At 31.2% G+C, this 17884-nt stretch overlaps 1 protein-coding gene across 2 annotated transcripts in view; it reads right to left on the reverse strand.

The window, feature by feature from the left end:
- Positions 1-7659: 7659 nt before the first annotated feature.
- The window catches only part of LOC141447485 (uncharacterized), a 46385-nt gene continuing 36160 nt past the window's right edge, over positions 7660-17884 (reverse strand). The window contains exons 20-41 of one of the 2 annotated variants that reach the window (XM_074115102.1): positions 17103-17274; positions 16931-17026; positions 16561-16742; positions 15441-15641; positions 15170-15350; positions 14873-15081; positions 14597-14782; positions 14180-14328; positions 13949-14087; positions 13687-13866; positions 13470-13603; positions 13137-13296; positions 12853-13028; positions 12432-12697; positions 11133-11353; positions 10798-10974; positions 10487-10723; positions 9516-9683; positions 9314-9427; positions 9085-9241; positions 8865-9014; positions 7660-8466 (exon numbers count right to left, since the gene is read on the reverse strand). In XM_074115102.1, the coding sequence (XP_073971203.1) occupies positions 8869-9014; positions 9085-9241; positions 9314-9427; positions 9516-9683; positions 10487-10723; positions 10798-10974; positions 11133-11353; positions 12432-12697; positions 12853-13028; positions 13137-13296; positions 13470-13603; positions 13687-13866; positions 13949-14087; positions 14180-14328; positions 14597-14782; positions 14873-15081; positions 15170-15350; positions 15441-15641; positions 16561-16742; positions 16931-17026; positions 17103-17274 (3651 nt within the window). In that variant the 3' untranslated portion in view covers positions 7660-8466; positions 8865-8868. Of the gene's footprint in view, positions 8467-8864; positions 9015-9084; positions 9242-9313; positions 9428-9515; positions 9684-10486; positions 10724-10797; positions 10975-11132; positions 11354-12431; positions 12698-12852; positions 13029-13136; positions 13300-13469; positions 13604-13686; positions 13867-13948; positions 14088-14179; positions 14329-14596; positions 14783-14872; positions 15082-15169; positions 15351-15440; positions 15642-16560; positions 16743-16930; positions 17027-17102; positions 17275-17884 lie in introns of both variants that reach the window. The other variant, XM_074115092.1, reaches the window with a different exon arrangement.

Below are 17884 nucleotides of genomic sequence, written 5' to 3' on the forward strand. Positions count from 1 at the left end.
ACACAGTCATCAATAGCGCATATGGTACTATTAATTGTATTTTTTTCGTAATTTACGTTTTAATTCTATGAGTTTTACTTTGTAATTATTCTAATTTATTATTTACATCTTACTTTGATTACTTTAATTACATCAATTAATTTCCAGTATTTCACATCGAAATTTTGAAACCCCCCAAAGAATATGAAGAAATAATTTTAAAAAATAATCTGAAAATTGAAGTTTAGATTAGATCCCGTGGGAATTAGCGTATTCTACCGAGTAAGAGTTTCTACAATAGAACCTCTTAGAGTCCTGGATTGAAATGGTTCTAATTTATGATTTTATTTGTTAAATCAAAGTAATGTCTATTTTTTCAGGTGGGCTTTACGTCCAACTACTAATTTGGTGTCGTGGGCGGAGGTGGATAGCAAACATACTTAACTGTAGAATTCCTTTTATTAACCATTAAATAAATTCCAAGGCCTAAACCCAGTACCACAATTCATATAAGCTTTACAGGACTCGCCTCTAACCGCACAGCTACCGTGGCGCCTTTATTTTATTTCTTAGTTTGATTACTTTAATCACCAATTAACTTCCAATATTTCACCGCGAAATATTAAAATATTAAACCCCCGAAAGAATTTGAAAAAATAATTTTACTATCATAATTGAAATTTGGACTAAGTTTAGATTAGATCTTGTGGTAATTGCTTATTCAACCATGTCCCAGGAGTTCTTTTGTAGAAACTCCTACAGTCCTGTCTGTTCGATTATAATTAAGAGACAGTAGATAATACCTGGATAATACTCCAGGAGATTTTTTCTCCGAATTACCAAACTCGTACACATTCATACACACCCTTCACCCTTACAGAGAATTCTTCATGAGTGTAGTGTATTTTCTTCTTCTTCTTTCTATCAAACCTATCAAACTAGGTAATCTTAGTTGATCTCATTGAAAAATCAGATTGGCATTGTGAGAGAAAAGGAGGTGTAAGAGAACTTCAGAACAGTATTTATTAGTATTTTTTCTTTTTTGTTATTAAGACTGGCATTACCTATATTCTTTGTGCGTCCTAAAGCTTGAGATTTGACTGCCTTGAGATGGCATTGCCACTCTCCGTTCCTTTTCTCTCTCTCTTCAGACTTCCACACTGTCCATCTCAGGGCAGAGAACTCTGTGGCGCTTCCTAGTCCTAGGAAGAAAACAATCTAAGAGACAGACAGCTGGACCGAACCCGGGATCTCCGCGTGAGAGTCCAGAAAACCTACTTCACAGTAAAAGTAAATAATTATTAACAAAATTTGTCAATGAATTTTATGCATGCAGAAGAAGATTTAAAAGATAGTATTCTATTTATTGGACATTTTTTAAGGAGACAAATTCGTTTAAGGATTTCATTTATTAAATAAATAATTTCATTGCAACAAGAGGGCTAAAAAAACAAAATCATTTATTTGTGTTTAACATGGAAAATAGTTTCAAAAAAGAACTATTAATATAATGTTTATAATATTTTAGTTGATTGTACAAAGAAACATGCAAAGGATTGTAGCGAAGTTAAGATCAGAAATAATGTAAATAAAACGAAATATATTTTTATTAGGCTTGGGGATTTCAGCAATTGTATAGACAAAGAACATTTGTGTTAAGTGTAAGAAATTTATTGTAATAATTTATTTTCGTTCTTTCTAAATAATCCTATAAATATTATGCCTATACATTTGGTTAAACTTTAAAACTGATTGCGCATCACGCAAACATAGTTTATTTAAGAAAAGGTTCTGTCTTTTAATGGGGCCAAGTTTTGCCAGGATATAATATATAAATCATCTCTCCTAAACTTATATGTTAAATTGTTAAGACGTATTTTAATGCCTTTTACTTCAAAGTTTCATGCATGCGACAAAAGGGTAGTAATAAACTGTTGTATCCTGGTAGAAATGAGAAAACTAGAATGTGCTGAACAAAATCTCTCCTGATTTATTTAATGTTCTTGTACTCGATTTCTCTTTTTTGTGTACAAGTGGGAATAATTGCTACCTCTTCCGTAAACCACGTTCATACACTTACAGAATATCGTATTCTTCATTTCGAAAAATTGGACTCAACTCCTTTGGCTTTAGCGCAGATTAAGGTCATTAAATGCCTAGCGAGTTAGTTCTAGGAAGTTAGGGATTCTACTAAATCAGCTTGTTTTTCCAAATCGGTTCTTTTAACCTTGGCTTCAACATCTGAAGTTGTGATGATAAAGAAAAAGCGGTTAAATAAGATTGCCATAAACAAAAAAGAAATAAAACTTCGTAAGCAAGAAGTTAGTGAAATGTATTTATTGTAAATTACATGTCGCGACTTTTTCTTTCAATTCTCAAGATTCTAACTCATACGTTTTCTTAACTTAAAGATCTGAGTAATCTATTTTCAAAGTTTAGAAAAAAGAGTAGAGGGGGGAATGTGTAATGAGTGCAACAAGATTAAATAAAACAGAGAATATCTCAAGAAAAATATAAATATAAAATGATTAGTGAAGAATTTTGAGCGTCAACTTCCTATCTTAAGCCTTTATGAAGTAGTACTGAAACAAAATACCAGCAATTTGTACTTTTGAAGCTGGAGTGTACTCTTAGAAACATATTATATAGACCTTTTTTATAGACTTTTTGGGGTCAGGGGAAATGAAAAACCGGTTATTTCCCATGAATATTCCAAAAACAAATTTTGACAAGATCGCAATAGCTAAAGGAGATAGTTGAGTCCAATTTTTCGGAGGAGAGCAGGAGGAGAGAAACTACCCAGCGGTAGCACCCTCTATAGGAGGGTTTTTTTTTTTAAATAGTAAGTAAAGTAAGTATCATTAATATTTATAAATTGTAAGAAGCAAAAGTGTGGAAGAGTTAGAATATAATTAATATTTTTATTGTTAGTGTTACTTAAGCGCTCTTGCTACGTTGCTCAGAATTCAACCAAATTTGGCCCACACTCATTGTTTACAGCAAGAGTAAAAATGCCAGGGATTATCAACACAATTCTTCCCGTACCCTAAACGGAAAAGAGTAAACATTTGATTTTTACGCGGTTTCTAGATATGTTAATAAATAAAACGCAATTCTCATAAGTTGTATGATCAATAAATTTGAAACTTAGAATTCCACTACATACATGTAATTAGGACAGCTTTAGTAACACCTTCATTACCGTTGCATGTTACGGAGTACACAAGTCACTGAAATGTTTTCTGATTATAGGCTAAAGAGCCGACGTTGTCCATGTGTGTAATGTTTTTGAAAATAAAGAATTAAGAAAACTTATTACTTGTATTTTAGTAAATTTTCTAAACTTATTTTAGATTTATTTATTCAATTTTCGTCTCGTTAATTAATTTTAAATCTTCGACAACTTTTTCACTCGCTTACATTCATCAGTTTCTTAAGAAAGAAATGAAAGCGTATGCTTCCAGCCAGAATTTGCCATCTTCCACCATTAGAACGATATAGTTTAGGAGGTATACGACTTACGGTTTTATCTGTCACTCGGTCTTTCTAAAAATGTTTCTAGTGTTAAAGTTCACAGAATTTTTTTTTTTCAGAGAATTTGGTTTGAAAAGTTAATCCATTACGTATTTATTTTAAAAACTATTCTTTCACCTCCGATTCAACAAAATCACTTTCTTGATGAGAGTTTCTCTGAGAATATGTTTAGGACATTAAGAATGACTTAGGATATGATCTCTTTTTGCTATAACATTTTTAATTGACAATCATTTATAAGTTTGTAATTACTTTAAACCTATGATTCTGTGAGATTCTCGGACGGCTCCTGGGCAGAAGAAGGAACCAGCGTGAATGGCGCTAATCCAAGGTGTGATTTCTTCTCGGCAAGCTAGTGCCAGAAGTTCCTGTTCCTGTTCCTAGTGATTTCAAACAGAACTAGTTGCTGCACATAATTCTACTGAGATTATAAGAGATTGCTAGTCAATTCTAGAATCGTAATTTTCTCAGACCTTCAATGGCCTAAAGTTATAATTGATCTCAGTGCATAGGTGGCTACGGCACTGAGTGCATAGGTGGCTACGGCCTTTACGATAAAATTTTTATGTTAAATCTTTCGAAGCAGGATTAGTTTACTTATATTACTACATCTGGTGCGTTAAAAAAAATAAATGAATAAACTAATTGGGTACCAAATTTTACATTATACGCTTGCCACAACCCTTCATAGCTTCTACAGATTTCCCCTTAATTTTATATTAAGGTGATTAAAAACAGGATTTTATACCAGGTATATTTTTTTGGATTTAATTCATGCCCTTGAATAAAAAAAAAAAAAAATTAAAAACAATAAATTGTTCTTTACTTCAACACGTGCAGCAAAACCTCTGTGTGAATAAATCGCACGGTTTCCACTCTTCCACAGTCTTAATCTGTACCATGAATTTTCTTCTGCTTGTTTTTTCCATGAAAACTTTCTGTTCCTAGATATTTAGTTTTTTGTTAAGTGAAAAGGGGGAAGATGAAATAGTATATGAAAACTAGTGATAATACAATTAAAAAGATAAAAGTTGAAGTTACATCATTCGAAATAATTTAAAGTGATATGAAATGCATGAAAAAATTGTATGCAGGAGTGCAAGAAAAATAGAAAAGCTATGCAGTAAACCTTTTTTTATTAATAGAAAGATTATAAATAATATATTTATTTTAAATTAACATTAATATTATATTGAAGGTAACGGGAGGAATTTTTTTTTTTATCCCTTAATATATAATATTTAAAGTAATTTTTCTTCTTCAGTATTCGTGTTTGTGTGATGAAGTTGGATTAGCATTTATTTCTGAATAACTTAGATCAGTCATTATGCAGAGGTCTCTCACCAATAGTTCATGTTAGCACAACGCAGCAGCTTTTTTCTTTTAAAAAGAAAAAAAAAAGAAAGTTTTTTCTGCGGTAATTTCTTTTGTATCAGTTCAACAATTTTAATACCTTTTTTCAAATGACAAATATATAATTTAAATTTTGTTAGGTAGATAGTCTTTTCATCTTAAACAATTCTTAAGTCCTACTCTTTTTTTTTCATCAAATTAATAAAGCAAAATATATATTTTTTATTATTTAATCAAGAGATTGTAAATTTAGCATTACATTTATTAATCTAACAGAAAACTATTAAGAGTGAGATTCCTGCTAAAGGGATTTGATATTGTTTTGAGTGTCTGATGAGTTTACTAATTACTGACAATTGGAGGGATTTATCTGTCTGTTGTTGGATGAGTAATTAGGCTTAAATCCCATTTGACTATATTAGAAGATTGAGTCTGAAGATAAATCCTGTTAAATAATTGCATACAAATTATTCTAAATTATTTAAAAAATAATTTTGAAATACTATCTCTTTAGGCTGAACAATCTCTTTATTTATAAAATAAAGATTAATAATTGACAGTCATTAATTGTAATTTCTAATATTCTCTGCTGTCTCCAGAACAGAGGAATATAGGATGATGAGTGAGATGGAGATGTACAGCACTAGTCCAAGTAAGGAACCATGAAAACTTGGCCACATTTTTTCAAACAGAGCTAGTTGGCATACATTTGTGATGCAAAGATTACGTCGGAGGATAACTTTTTCAAGTGTCACTAATTTTTACGAAACCAAGTGGATTAATTAGCAGGGTATCGAACCCATCGATGTTAATTCTAAGCAGTTTAAGACTTTGTGTATTGATACACAATGTGACATTTAGGACAAATGATGTTACCATTCCAGAACAGGAATAATTTCATGTTACTGAGCTTTTTATGGCATAGCAAAATGCCGCTAAATAAAGAAATAGTTGATTAAAAAATAATCAGAATAGAATCTTTTATGAAAAAAATGTCAGCTCCATTAATTAAAAATGAGGGATAATTAATCCCTCCACTACTTTTGTCATCTTGGAATCAAGAACACGGCTATTGCAAGTACAAGCCTCATGTAAGCAGTTTGAAATATCTGGGAGAGGTGTGAATTGAATCGTACTAACACAATAGAATCGAAATCATAGCCAGAATCGCAGCTGGCAATATGAGCCTTTACGATGGTATAATGAATCAACCAGTTGACATCAAGAAGACGTGTAATGCAGTAAGTAAAATAGTGCTTGAAGGCCAGAAGAAGCGTAAGATTTTGACGAGTCTCTTAAAGAAAGAATCTTAGACAAGATACTGTTCTTAATGATAACATCTCATTTAGCTCCTTAGGTTTAAGAGACCAGGTTGACCTCTTTCTTTCTTAGAGTTTATTTCCGACGTATCCGTAAGATAATGTAAGAATTTTAAAATGAAACAATTTGTTTTTTATTGTCACAAGTTTAATATTCTGGTGTACACTAAAAAGTTGCTGCTGAAAGATATTGAGTTTTAAAATAAAAATATAGAGCCCAATTTTATAAAGGGACACATACCTACCTATATCTTGTGTAGCTTCTCCTTTATTTTGCACTTTTTTTTACGTTTGTGTTAACAAAATTGGCATTGAATTTGCTAAAACAAATGACACCTTGAATCATTAAAGTAAAAAATAAAATAAAAATTGATAGTATTATTTGGAACCATATCTGCTAACCTTCATTTCTGTTTAATCTTAGCGAAGTATTTGTTTCATCCAAGGAAAAGTAGAACAGGCAGTAGTTAATAAAAAAAACGTTTGAGGTGTATTAGGTTTTTTTCCCTAATAATCAATTTTTAAATCTACATAGAGGTTATGACTTTCTAAGGCATCTGGTCATTACCGCCCAGAGTTTTTATCAGTGAACTGAAGGCCCCCGGACGATACACTGTTAAAGCGTTCTATTGGTACAGACAACACTGACCTTCATCGGACTGCAATTAGCAAATGGTCTTAGGAAGAAAAAAAACCTAAGAGTTATGCAATTGGAATGGAACTAGGAATCTTCGCGAGGGAGCCCAGCGCACTATTAACATTACTACTGAAAAATCACTTCCCTAGTTTATTATTATCAGATGAATAAAATTGCAGACATTGTGTAAATCAATTTTATAATCATTGATTGCGGAAATAAAAGAATCATATTATAATAAGTAAGCTTATATAGGGTAGTTGAAAGGTTCAATCACACTTTATCTAAACTTATACACAAATGCACCCTTCGAACTCAAAAAGTTGGACATCCATGATGTAGATCATATTAGCCTAATTAATAAACAATTTGTTGCATACACTGAATCTTTGTTGTTTCAATAGTAAAATAAATGTTAATTTGATTATGTGATCTTGCCACTAAAATTATCATCAGGTCTATTATTACCAAGAGTAAAATAAGTTTTTAATTGGAACGTATCGTTAATTGATGTACAAGCCATACAGTAAGACTTGTTCCAACCATAAAATAATCAAGTTCAAACTCTCCCGATTGCATTCTATAGTTTTTTGAGATTCAATTGATGTTACCGAAATTAACTTTCTGGAATAGCGACAAAAGTATACTCGATTTTAATAATTCAAGAGAAAATGTAAGAATAAATCGAAGTGACAAATGAAATGTGTTGCAGTAGAAAGCAATAAATAGGCCACACATTGCATTAACCACCAACAAATTGCAAACCAAAATCTGGAAGATTCTACAAGATTTATAATTCCCTTAATTGGGAGAATTAATTAATAAATAATTTACACGTTCTAAACTACATATCTATTTAATGAAAAAATAAAAATCATTTAACAATTTTATAACAAGTTTCCAAGTGTATGTATACGAAACTGCAAAATGGTGCTCTCCTGCAGAAATAATTTATTTTATTGTACAATTTTTCGATGTCGATTTTTTTGCAATGACAGTCTTTCATGAAGTAGATGAACATAACATATATTAGGTATATAGATGAGAATCTATTTTTGATAAAGTGGAAGTGTTATAAGTTAATAAAAAAGTATAGTTCAACCAAATTTGTACAACTACAGATACCTACTTTTTTCAAAAACTATTGTCAGTCCACAAAATGTTTTTCCGAGATTATCAAATGGCATGCGAAATATATTCCTGACTCTTAATCTCAAAAACGTACTTCCAATTTTTCTATTACCTAATTATTTTGTTATATATGACAGTCTTTATTTTAAACAGAAATGACTACAAATAAAATATTAATATATAAAAAGGCTATATATATATATATAAATAGTAAGGCTAATACAAATTATGTATAATATGCTATTTAATAAGATTTACATCTAATTAATTGTGCTGAAGCATTTTATAATAAGTTTATATCGTTGCAACTAGTAATGCTACAGAACTTTAGAGCTATTTTGCATTATAATTGTACAAGGTACTGTAACATCTAATTAAGTAACGCAGTAAGAAATATATACATAATTATGAATAATTTTTAAAATAAGACACTTTTTTATACACTGAATACTACAAAAATATAATCTATTACAAATGCGTTGAACTCTTGCACATTTTTCACAGAAGAACTTTCTGAAACAATAAAAATATTTTTATATAATCCTAAAGTTTTATTTTAATACCCTTGAATGTTTTATTTCTTCTTTTTTATTCATTTTTTTAAATCAAATTTCATGTTATACAAGATCTAAGTAGCGAATCCCCATAACTTTAAAAATTTGTAGGCATTGAGCCACATTTACACTTGGTTTTGAGCACGTTTGGTTGTCTTTAACAAACACGCATGAAACTTCATGTACGCTAATCACAAATGACACACACACACGCAAACACACACATATATATATAGCACATATTTAAGGGTCTAGAGGGCCTCAACCCCTTTATATTCTACCAAACTACACTATGTGAGACTAAAATCGTTAATATCATTACTTTAAAAAGCTGCAATTAAAATCAAATAAACAAACCTTTTTACGCGCCACACTGATTTACAAGAGTTATTACTCCTCCTGGTCCCGGCAAAGTAGTTTTACCCATTACGAAAGCATCTACTTCCCGTGCAGCTTGCCTTCCTTCTGCAATTGCCCAGACAACTAGCGATTGTCCGCGCCTACAATCTTTTATTGAGGAGAAACTTTTAGAAACACGAATTTATTAAAAATTAATCACTCAATAGATTTTACTTACCACCCGCAGCGAATACTCTGGATATAGATGTGTTATATTTTCCGCTAGGAGTTTCATAATTGGAACGTGGATCTAAATCTAAATCCAATTCATTCGCAATGTACCGCTCAGGCCCTAAGAAACCCATTGCCAACAGTACCAGCTCACATTTGTAAATCTGCGAATAATTTTAAATAATTATAAATAAATAAATAAGAACAAAGTATCATAATCAGTAATAATAACAAACCTTTTCAGAATTTGGTATTTCGTCCATTTTCCAACGTCCAGTTTCATCCTTAGTCCAATTTACTTTGACAGTTTTAATGCCAGATACATTACCATTCCCATCATCGATAAATTCCTGAAATAATAATAATAAGAAATACCACTAACAAGACAAATACATAAATAACGCTAAATTTCAGATTTTGGAGAAATGTATTTAATACCTTACTCAAAGTTGAATACTGCCTTGGATCGTTTCCGAATTTCACTTTAACTTCCTCATGACCGTAATCTACTTTAAAAACTCTTGGAAACTGAGGCCAAGGATTATCACGGCTTCTCCTCTGCGGAGGCTCGGGTAAAATTTCAAAAGTTGTTATGCTGTTTGCACCCTACAAAAAGAGAACTATTTTTAATACAGCACACCTAGTTAGATGTACAAAAAAAACATGAATTTACGTTTTCTTTTGAGATCTAATTCTGTGAAAAAATTACACGGCCACTGGTTTCATAGTTAACCTAGCAAAGAATTAATTTTGTTTATTTTTAAATATAAATTTAACTGAGTGAAACTTTGAAAGTAGGACGTAGAAAAAAAAAGGCATTATTTTACTTTTTTTTTGTAATTGAATAAAAAGACTCACTTTGTGAGGGGTTAATACGAATTCACCATAATAATAATAATAATAAAATAGGGAAGGGGAGGGATTAGCTATTGGTTAGCGTACTCGATTCCCACGCGGAGGTCCCGGGTTCGAATCCAACTTGCTAACCCTTAGATTTTCTCTTCCTAGGAGCTTCTTACAGCTCACTGTCCGGTGATGGACAGTGTTGTTTGTAACGAGGGAACACTGTCCGGAGGCCGGCAGTGTACTGAAAAAAGCTCCGGGCGCCAATAACCTTAGATGTTGACGCGCCTTAAATCATAAAATAAAATAATAATTTTTTTAGTAATTAAGTATTAAGTGTCAATGCCGTTAGGAGATCTTATTAGTTTATTAAATAATGACAATGAATTTTAGGTTTCATGCAATTCTTATTTGTAAATAAATCCAAGTAACGCAAATTTTTTCGAGAGAGTTTTGCTCACGTGACAGTTCATGGATGAGACGTTACCACTGTAGTTTAAAATATGTTGAATAACTAGATCAAAATAAGCGTGAATACCTAAACAATAAGTGGTTTATATAAATACCTGTCTAAGCGAAGTTGCAATACAATCACATCCAGTATCACCACCTCCTATAACGACCACATCTTTGTCTTTGGCCAACAATGGGACAATATTATTACCCATTTGTTTCTTCTGCCAAGATTCTAAGAATGCCATTGCAAAATGAATTCCATTAAGCTGTCGTCCTGGAATTGGCAAATCGCGAGGCCATGTGGCTCCAGTACAAAGAACTAACGCATTGTATTCATCGTATAATTCCTATTTAAAAAACCAAAATAATCATAAAAATCAGCAAAAAAGACGTTCCAACGATTAAAAAAAAATCTATTTACCTTAGCTGATATATCTTTGCCTACGTTGATATTCGTTTTAAATTCAATTCCTTCTTGTTCCAATAATTTGACCCGTCTTTGAACTACTTCTTTGGACAATTTCATTGTTGGAATGCCATATTGTAACAAACCTCCAATTCTATCATTTCTTTCGAAAACTGTAACCGCATGTCCAGCCTGCAAGGATAATAATTTTAGGAGTCCATTAAAATGTTATACTTTCAAGTTAGACTAACTTATTTTTACTGGATAAAAAGGATCTTGAATAAACATTTGCATTTTTTTTTTAAATTAAAATTAATATAAGCATCTTTGTAACATACGAAAACATTTACTTTATTCAACTGATGAGCGACTGCCATACCAGCGGGGCCTGAACCAACTACGGCTATTTTTTTCCCAGTTCTTGACAGAGGTAACTTCGGTGCAATCCATCCTTTCTCAAAAGCGTTATCAATTATAGCACATTCAATATTTTTGATAGTTACTGGTGGTTCATTAATACCAAGAACGCAGGAACCTTCACAAGGTGCAGGACAAACCCTGCCAGTAAATTCTAAAAGTAGATTACCGAGTGATATTTAAGCGAAACACAATTTGAAATAATTTTCAAACAAAATCTGGTGTGAATATTAACACGAGTTTCTGTTTTATGAACTTAACAACTAAAAAATTTATTTTAAAGGTGTTCTAAAAAAAGTTCTGACATTTCTTTAACGTATTATACGAATTCCAAATTAGCGGCCAAATTACCAAATATATGCCAAATTTTATTTTATTTTTCAAGCCCTTTTACTTTTAAGAAAGATACCTTTAATTTTCTAGTAGAGTTTCACTGGAGTTATGTGTATTGAAGTTTCATGATCAGAATAAGAGGTATTCAGAAAATGTGTGATACGAGTATCACAAAAAATCTAGCTCGAAAACGAAAAATCGTAGGAAGCTATCATTTGTAATTTACGAATTTCCATTTGTATTGCTTGAGAGCCTCAGAGAATCGACAGAAAGCATTAAAATCTCTTAATCCAAAATAGCACTTTATTGCAGAAATTTTTCCTTTTTTGGAGATTTTCAGGGAAAAAGTTGCTATGGTTTTTATTAGTAACTTAGACAAGTTTTAGTGAAACTTTAATAATTTTTATATTCACGCAGTTCTATTACTTTATATGAATAATTTTTTACAGCAAAGTTTTATTAAGGCACTTCTAGAGGAAAAGTTAGGCTAGGATACCTGTATAGTAAAATTTCAGTGTAATGTACGGTCCCATCACTATATACTATTAGTTTGATTAAATATGTTACTAAAATTCGGAATTCGAAGAAAATTCCTTTAGCGGAAGAAGCCCCTTACTTTTTTCTTTTTTTTTTTTTGAGGTTCTCTCAGATTTTTTATGAAATACACCAAATCTATAACTATTATTAAAATTATTAAAATTTAACTAAGAAAACCTGGTTTAGGTCGGTACTATGGTGGGGTGAAGATAGGATTTGATCTTTACATCAGACTAAACTATACAATTTTAAAAAATACTAAATATTTTTCTGACAGACTTTGAAGAAAATGTTCAAGTTAGATCCTGGAATTCACACCATATTTCGTTTTTAAATAAAATGTATTTATTTTAATTAAACACCTGGAAAATTGTTAGTTTGCAACAGCTGATTCAAAGCTTCACTCCAATTGTTTTTGAAAATTAAATCATTCCATTTAGGGATAATATTTCCTAATGGACAACCATGAGAGCTTTGGCAAAATGGTACTCCACATTCCATACACCTAGCTGCTTGTACGCGTAGACCTTTTTTAACATGTTCAAAATTGTAAATTTCATCCCAGTCTTTTAACCTTTTTTCAGCTGGTCTGTACATTCCTGTTTCTCTTGCATATTTTACAAACCCCCTATAATATAAAATAATAATAATAACTATATATTACTGTTGCCGTTTCTATTTTAGAATTGCATAAAAACTAAAAAGTGGTAAAAATAAATTTATTGTCACACTCAGAAAATGCACTTACTCAAGAAAGTAGAAAAAAATAGATTTTTGTATTACCTTATTTTATCTAGAGTTTTTTCCAAACGTTTTTTTTCGGTCTTACCATCGACTATTATTTCTTCAATATCTCTTATAGGAGATATATTATTCACCAAGCAGTCTCCTTCCATTTTCTTTAGGTTCTTTTCTTCGGACATATGCCGTAAGGCTCTCTGATATTCGTAAGGAAATACCTAAGCATATATGTAAAATAAAATGCTTCATCTATCATGTCTTTGCACTGATTCTGTGCATTCTTTGGTTATCCAAATAACAATAACGACGGTAAATCTGGCACTTACTTTGATGAAATCTTTTACAGGCTCTGGCCAAGCTTTTAGAAGTTCAGCAGCAATAAGTGATTCCGTTTTTTCTTGAAATTCTAATAATAAAGATTTTACGTACTCAATATCTTCTGGCAGGTCTAACGGCAGCAGTTCTACCATTTCCATATTACATTTGCTTTGAACATAAATACATCAATTAAATTCTGTTTCTAAACCTAACTAGACAAGAATTTTTATATGACACTTTCAGTAATATTACCTTCTGCTTTATCAGCATGTTAAATAAATAAGGACAATTAATATAATGTTCACAGTTCCTTAAAGAAAAATAAATCTACAGAAACTAACCTTCGGAATGAGCCATCAATATCTAAAACATAGGCAATTCCTCCAGACATTCCAGCAGCAAAATTTCTTCCGGTTAAACCCAGAATAAGAGTACATCCACCAGTCATATATTCACATCCATGATCACCCACGCCCTTAACAAACAAATATATTCTTTAAGTTCATGCAATTTTACCATAATGAATCTTTTCAAATTTTTAGCTTAAATCGTGATTACCTCTACGACAGCGATAGCACCTGAATTTCTCACTGAAAAACGTTCAGCAGCAATTCCTCTAAAAAAAGCTTTACCAGACGTTGCGCCATATAGACAAACGTTTCCAACAATAACATTTTGTCCTGAATCAAATTTGGAAGATTTAGGTGGATAAATTACAATTTCACCACCACATAATCCCTACAGAGCAATCATATTTTTTTTTATATGACTTATGTAAAACATTCATTATAATTTTCCATATACCAGAAGAGAAAAATACCTTTCCCACATAATCATTGGCATCCCCTTCCAAAATAACAGAAATTCCTTTTGTCATGAAAGCACAAAAACTTTGGCCTGCTGAACCCTTCAAATGAATATTAATGCTCTTATCTGGTAATCCTTCATCGCCATGTTTCCTTCAAATGTTATTACAAGTGAACATTATTTGATTAAAATGCTTACATCATAAAATAATATTTGATGTAAAAGCTAAAGAAATAATACAAACATAGAAATATGGTAACTTAATGTTGAAGCAAATGCTCTACTTTCGTTGTTAATAGTTAATTCTAAATTAATTTGCTTTTTTTCTCCACTTATCACAGGAAAACATTGTTCTACTACGTATTTATCCAGTCTTTTATCAAGCTGAAAATCCTAAAAAAATCATTTTAGAAATAAATGTAAAAAACTGTGATCAGGGAAATATAGCCTACATAATGAGTCAGTGAGGTTGCTCAACTATAAGTAAAAACAAGAATTACTATATGTACATACACACACATGTGTGCGATCCAGTGTATATTGTATATACATAGTATATGACAATTACAATGAAATGCTTCATTGCAGTGTATACAAGTTTTCTTTTTAAAGAAAAATATCTTTGAAACATGTATCAGTAATTTAAACATGTTAAACTTACTTGAGGCAGAGAGCCTGCTATTATATTTACACCTGGTCTCATATGAAGCGCATTTTTTAGGATTGGAGCAAGAGATAATAGTTTAGCTTTGGGATTTTTGTAGCTATCACAAGGTTTTAAAAGATCTGTCCTTCCAATCAAATCCTGGAATTTACGTATACCTAGCTGTGCCATATATCCTCTAACCTATATTCAGCAGTTTAGGAAAACGAAAGTAAAAAAAAATTGAGTTATTTAGTTATTAGCTATTTATGACATTGTAAATCCAGAACATACATCTTCAGCAAGCATGAAAAAATAATTGACAACATGCTCTGGTTTGCCAGCAAATTTCTTTCTTAAAACTGGATCTTGCGTTGCAATTCCTACAGGGCAAGTATTCAGATGGCACTTTCTCATCATTGTGCATCCTAATGCAATGAGAGGAGCGGTACTGAATCCAAATTCGTCAGCACCTAGCAGAGCAGCAACTAATACATCAAATCCTGAAATTAAAATTTGGACATTAAAAGCAAAAATAAATGTTTGTAAGTCACTTCCATCCTCAAAAATAAAAGAAATTTAATCACGCACCAGTTCTTATTTGACCATCAGCCTGTACAACTACTCTAGATCTGAGATTATTAAGTACTAAAACCTGATGAGTTTCAGCAATACCCAGTTCCCATGGAAGTCCTGCGTTTTTGATACCGGTCCAGGAACTAGCTCCAGTGCCACCATCATGGCCAGATATTACAATATGTTCAGCTTTGCCCTAAATCATTAAGAAAATCATCAAGTATAATCAATCTAGTAACCACTAGAAAAATTATTATTTTTTTTAATGCAAATAAATTTTACTTACTTTAGCAACACCTGAAGCAACAACTCCAACTCCCACTTCTGAAACAAGTTTTACAGAGATGCGAGCAGAAGGGTTAGCGCATTTTAGATCATATATAAGTTCAGCTAAATCCTCTATAGAGTAAATATCATGATGGGGAGGCGGCGAAATTAAACCTACTCCTGGCACTGAATGTCTAGTCTTCGCTATATCTTTGGTGACCTGCAAATAAAATTTTCAAAAAGATTTGTTAGTAGTAATGTATTCTTGAAATTGATTTTTTTTTATCTTAGGTAAGAATCTCCTATAGACTTTCCAACAGCAATTAAAAATTAAGTATTAAGTTCATAAATTTTAATTTTAATCGTCAATTTCTAAATTCTAAATTTATTTTTAATATAATTACTATAATTAGTACATAATAAAATTATTATAATTAATATTAAATTTATATTCTGAGACAAAAACTGTACTGGGCATTCGCCTTACATTAGATATCTCGTTAAATAATTATCGCATGATAATGTGTACACTACACCTATTTGAAAATCTCACTCAGTTTACTAGAATTCTAATAATGGACAAAACAACAGTTTCACATCCTCTTGTTGGGAGTCCCTATAACTCATTCCAACTTACATAATGTTAGGATAAATACAAAAATTTAACACATTTCCAATTAAAGAAAATTTTGAAATTCATTAGAATTGAGAAGATAATTGTATAAAAATTGGAGAACGATGAACGACTGCTTCCAACCAGATTTATTTTTATTTTATTAGTTATTTGAACTGAATCTAAGAACATGTCAAGGAAAAAAATTCTTATGCCAAAATCAGTAAAAGGTCTAAGGTTAGTTCGTGAAATATACGCCCAATGATCTAATAGACCCTTTTAATTCTTTTATTATTATCGTAGTAAAAGTTAAAATATTATTGTAAATAAATTAACAAATTGCCGCAGTTCGTTACTACTATTTCCTACATCGAGAGGAGTACACCTTAATATTATTTAAGAGATAAACAACAAAGCATTAAGGTGATTAAAAAAAAGTTTAACCGGAATGAATATGAATACTAAATTTTCATGACCTTGATCTCAACTCAAATAAATAGGATGAAGTTCTAAATTTTTAAGATACCTTATATCCAGGAAGCTCTCCTCCTTCACCAGGCTTTGCACCCTGGGCCATTTTTATTTGCAAATCATCAGCATGAGCTAAATAAGAACTAGTAACGCCAAATCTTCCAGAAGCTACTTGCTTTATTGCGGATCTCTTGTTAAATTCTGGATCTTGATCCAGATATCGATCAGCATTTTCACCTGAAGATAATGAAGTATTAAAAATAGCGTTTGCTATTGATTTTAACTGTGTAGAAGTCATTAATTCGATTGATGATTTACATGAATGAAATTGAAAAATACTAAGTAAAGACATCTACGAGATGACGTTTTACTTGTTCATAAACCCCCCTAAAAAATTAAGGTTAGTTAAGATTTAATAATCTTACCTCCTTCGCCAGTGTTTGATTTGCCTCCAATTCGGTTCATGGCAATTGCCAACGAAGTATGAGCTTCTAAAGAAATACTTCCAAAACTCATCGCACCTGCATTAAAAACAATTGAAATGATAAAAAAAATTAATGAAAAATTTGAAATTAAAAATAAATTCACTCTGAATACCTGTTGCGAATCGTTTGACAATTTCTGAAGCAGGTTCGACTTCAGAAATGTCAACTGGTTTATCACTGGGAATAATTTCCAGTTGGCCACGTAAAGAACAAGCTCGAATTCCTTCTAAAGCAGATTCTTTAAACTTTTCATATGCATTTTTACTTTTATTAGCAGCAGCTTCCTAAAAATCGATTGTTCATCAGTTAGAAGAAATTTGATGAAATGTAAAAATACTCTCTATTCCAAAACTAGTAAGAGTATTCTAAACTCTGTAAGCGTGGAAATGGTTTGTAAAGAAAAATGTTCAAACATCTATTAAAAGAATGGTTTAAATCTCTTATTTCTCTTCTTAAACGTAGAGCTATCACTTTTAATTCACAAAGAGAATGACTCCATAGATGTCTGCCGTTTAAATTGAATTTATGCAAAAATGAAAATGTATCGCAAACTCAGATCAATTTTGACCAAAAAAATTTCGGAATAACTACTGTGGAACGTAAAAAACGACAGTACAACACAGTGAACAACACTACATACAATATTTAGAGTATTTGTTAATCAATGCTTTCCATTCAGTAAGGGCAATTAACATCTGTAATATCTTTAATTATGAAAATTGTAAGAATTTGTTTATTTGCAGAGCTTGGAAACCCAACTATCCACATAACACCTAGAGCTGAAGAGGATTCAAACAAAGCCAGGAATGCCTTAAAATACTGATTCTTTTAACTTTTCGTATGCATTTTGACTTTTAGTAGCATTAGCTTATAAAAATTTGTTTTAATTTTAAT

This window comes from Rhodnius prolixus, unplaced genomic scaffold, assembly GCF_049639745.1.
Source record: "Rhodnius prolixus isolate KJV_2025 unplaced genomic scaffold, Rpr scaffold_1, whole genome shotgun sequence".
Lineage (NCBI taxonomy): Eukaryota > Metazoa > Arthropoda > Insecta > Hemiptera > Reduviidae > Rhodnius > Rhodnius prolixus.